Source organism: Protobothrops mucrosquamatus, unplaced genomic scaffold (genome assembly GCF_001527695.2).
Source record: "Protobothrops mucrosquamatus isolate PMUCROS unplaced genomic scaffold, P.Mucros_1.0 scaffold2341, whole genome shotgun sequence".
Lineage (NCBI taxonomy): Eukaryota > Metazoa > Chordata > Lepidosauria > Squamata > Viperidae > Protobothrops > Protobothrops mucrosquamatus.
The window spans coordinates 3,319-6,964 of NW_015388422.1; the positions used below are offsets into that span (position 1 = coordinate 3,319).

The 3,646-nt window shown below is 39.4% G+C and overlaps 1 protein-coding gene across 1 annotated transcript in view; it reads left to right on the forward strand.

Moving 5' to 3' along the window:
- Nucleotides 1-1,832: 1,832 nt before the first annotated feature.
- The window catches only part of LOC107295441 (guanine nucleotide-binding protein G(i) subunit alpha-2), a 33,773-nt gene continuing 31,959 nt past the window's right edge, over nt 1,833-3,646 (forward strand). Inside the window, exon 1 of the mRNA XM_015824754.1 lies at nt 1,833-1,843. Within this exon, the coding sequence (XP_015680240.1) occupies nt 1,833-1,843 (11 nt within the window). The remainder of the gene's footprint in view (nt 1,844-3,646) is intronic.

Sequence of the window (3,646 nt, forward strand, 5' to 3'; positions counted from 1 at the left end):
GCTGCCACAAAGAAGAGGGAGTCAAGCTATTTTCCAAAGCGCCTGAAGGCAGGACAAGGAGCAACGGGTGGAAGCTAACCAAAGAGAGAAGCAACCTAGAACTAAGGAGAAACTTCCTGACAGTTAGAACAATTAACCAGTGGAACAACCTGCCTCCAGAAGTGGTGAATGCTCCAACACTGGAAGTTTTTAAGAAGAAGCTGGACAGCCATTTGTCCAAAATGGTATAGGGTTTCCTGCCTGAGCAGACCTCCAAGGTCCCTTCCAACTTTATCATCGTTGTTGTTGTTGTTGTTGTTGTTGTTGTTGTTGTTGTTGTTGTTGTTGTTGTTGTTGTTGTTGTTATTATTATTATTATTATTATTATTATTATTATTATTATTATTATTATTATTAAGCTGACTAGTAATTTCTTTGGTTCTTGTGTGCTGACATGAGTGTTCAGAGCTTTGCAAACAGATAAAAGAGTTCTCCTGTAAGGAGTTTGCAGTCTAAGTCAGATTTCACCACTTTGATTCTCTCCAAATGTACTGGATTACATCACACTCTTCCATCACACTTATTCAACAGTTAACATTGATGGGGAAGACATAATTAAATATGTAAAAGTGGGGGAGTCTGTGTAAGCTTAATTGTTTATCTTATACATTGTATAATGCTGTAAGCTGCAAAAGATATAGCTGATAAAACCATTGAGCCCCTTTATTATATCAGGACGTTGCTTCTAATTTGAATAAGATGTTCAAAGATTACTCAGTTTCTTTTATCTTTGTCTATCATGCTGGTTTGATGCGCTTTATGATTTGCAAAATAACACAAAGCAATATTTGTCTAGTCTTCATCTAGTCCTGTGGTGGCAAACCTATGGCACGTGTGCCCCAGTCCTAGGCCCTCAGCTGGGTTTTATAAAATCTTTTTGCTTTAGGCCTCCGCCGTTGTGTACAAAAAAAAAAAAAAAGGTTCAGTCAATCAATTTCAACTTTTCGCAGGGGAAAAAAAGATCTTGCAAAGTTGGAATTGATTGATTGAACTTTTTAGTCCCATCCAGTCTGCCGTTAGCACCGCAGCCACGCCCACCCAATGGGCCGCACCCACCCAAAAGGCCATGCCCACCTGGCACCCGACTATACATAAGTGGGTTTTGGGTTGCAGTTTGGGCACTCAGTCTCTAAAAGGTTTGCCATCACTGATCTAATCTAATCTCCTACCCTGTCCCTCATGTCTTCAGGCCCCTTATCATTTTGGTTGCTCTCTTCTAAATGTCTTGTGTAATTTAATCTTAACAGTGTACGTTGTTGTTGCAGCCTATGAATTCATTTATCATTTTCTGCGCCTGTAACATATTCAGTTTGTGATCCACCAAGGCATCCACTGCTGCCCCGTATGATCTTTGCACAAATCCTATGTGCCCTCTTCTTGTTTAGTAGCTGCATTCCATTCTAATGACATAGTCATTAATCAGAATGGTTACTAAATAGATACAACACTGATTTCTCATATCTCAGTATGAGACTTTACATTTGACCATTTGAAATTCATATTGCTGGGTTTTTTGGAACTCTTGACATTTTCTGCTAAGCTATTTGCTGTCTCTCCTATCACTGGGTAATCTAAAAAAATTGATATATTTTCTTACTCAAATTCAAATCATAAGTACTTTGTACAATGTAGGGCCTAGGACTGAGTCTGTGGTATATCTTTTGACATTTCCCTCCATCTCATTGGGTATGTAGTTCAACCGGCAATGCATTTATGTAATAGCATAGTTCAGTTCACATGTTGTCAACTTTTCTAGTAGAATCTCCTGGGAGACTATCAAATGCTTTGCCAAAATGAATATACGGTAAGTCCATTGCATTACCCTGGTCAGTTAAAACAGTAAAGAAAGGAAATCAGGTTGGTTTGACATTTATAAATTTAAGTTGGCTTCTGCCAAGCAATGTATTCTTTTCTAATTGCTCACCAACTAAATGCTTAATAATTTGTTCCAAATTTTTACTTGTTATTGGCATCAAGCTGACGAATCTTGGTAATCTTTTCCCTCTTTTTCTGAAAACATGAACAATATTTACTCACCATTATAAGATATTATTTACCATGTCTTTGTTACTTCTGTAACATCCAAATCAAGAATTCTTATTGCACTGTAATCTCAAATCTGGGATGTGGAGGTTTTTGTGTATTATATATAAAGTGCAACATATAAATTTAATAAATAAATAAAAATAAGTGTGTGCATTAAACGGAGTATGTATTTTGAACTGTTCTAGGTGGTCTGTGGTTTGGCTCAGCCAAAATTTAAAACATTTTGATTGTTTGTTATTTCAGTTAATGAAAAATCCAGTGGTATTTTATAGGCCAAATGCAGTAAGTTCAAGTTGACGATAGAAAGCTATCTGGTAATAATGCTTTAATTTGAATTCTTGCAATGGGCAGAGGGTTGGATTATATTACTCTTGATACCAGGGGTTCCCAACCAGGGGTGCGAGACGATATTCCAGGGGGTACAAAAACTTGGGTTTTCAAAATTATAGTGCAGTGGTGGCGAACCTATGGCATGCGTGCCAGAGGCGGCACTCAGAGCCCTCTCTGTGGGCACACGCACCGTTGCCCCAGAAGAGTTCACCAGAGTAGCGAGCACGTGGCGTTTGGAAGTGACAGGGCAGGAAGTGAGCAAGCAAGCAACGTTGCCCCCCCCGGGGATGTCGCGGAGATGGTGAGGGACTGGCCCCGCCGCCCTGGCCCCAGCCATGCTCACCAAGTCTGCCGTGACCACTGCAGCCACACTACCCAGTGGGCCACGCCCCCATGCCCCCCCTGAGGGCACCACAATGCTGATGCAGCCCTGGCACTTTGCAATAAATAAGTGGGTTTTGGGTTGTAGTTTGGGCACTCCATCTCTAAAAGATTCGCCATCACTGTTATAGTGTATATGCATAATTCGTTGCCATTATTTTGAACTTTTGTAAGGGGTACGAGAATATATCAGAAGTGTTCTAGGGGTGCGGGGTATAGAAAAGGTTGGGAGCCACTGCCTTAAGCTTTAAGATAAGGCTGCAAAATACACAATTCATTAGCAATTTTTTGTGGCGCAAAATATCCCTCCCCTTCATAGTTTTGAGAGTTAGGGGGATTTTTAAGGAGAAAATGGTAGCCTTACATTTTGTAGATGTCTAAGACTCTCATTTCATGACCATGTTAATAAATTTAGTTGTAATAGCCACCATAATAAGCAAATGGAATTTTTCACCCATTGTCTCTTTCCTCTCCACGTTAAATAACAATATAAGAAAAATGCTGTAGCTTCTTCAGTATTATAGCCATGTTGTAACCTGCTTAAAATTGTAAATAATACACCAATTAATAAGCTACGGAATACATTAATAAAATAATATTGACACTGTTTGTGCGAAGGCTTGTTGATTTCACTTTGTGAGCGATCGATGCTGTTTTCTTTATAGAGAGTTTTGTTTTGATTGTTAAATCCATCGTTGCCTGTGGGTGAGGAAAAAAGCTAGAACTGAAGGGGTCTCAAAAAGAGAATAGAATGCCAACATTTAATCGAAAGTGGTTACAAGCAAAGAATGTTAGGTTTCTGTACTGCTGTGTATGCAGATGACTCACTGCAGAGTACAACAGTGATCCT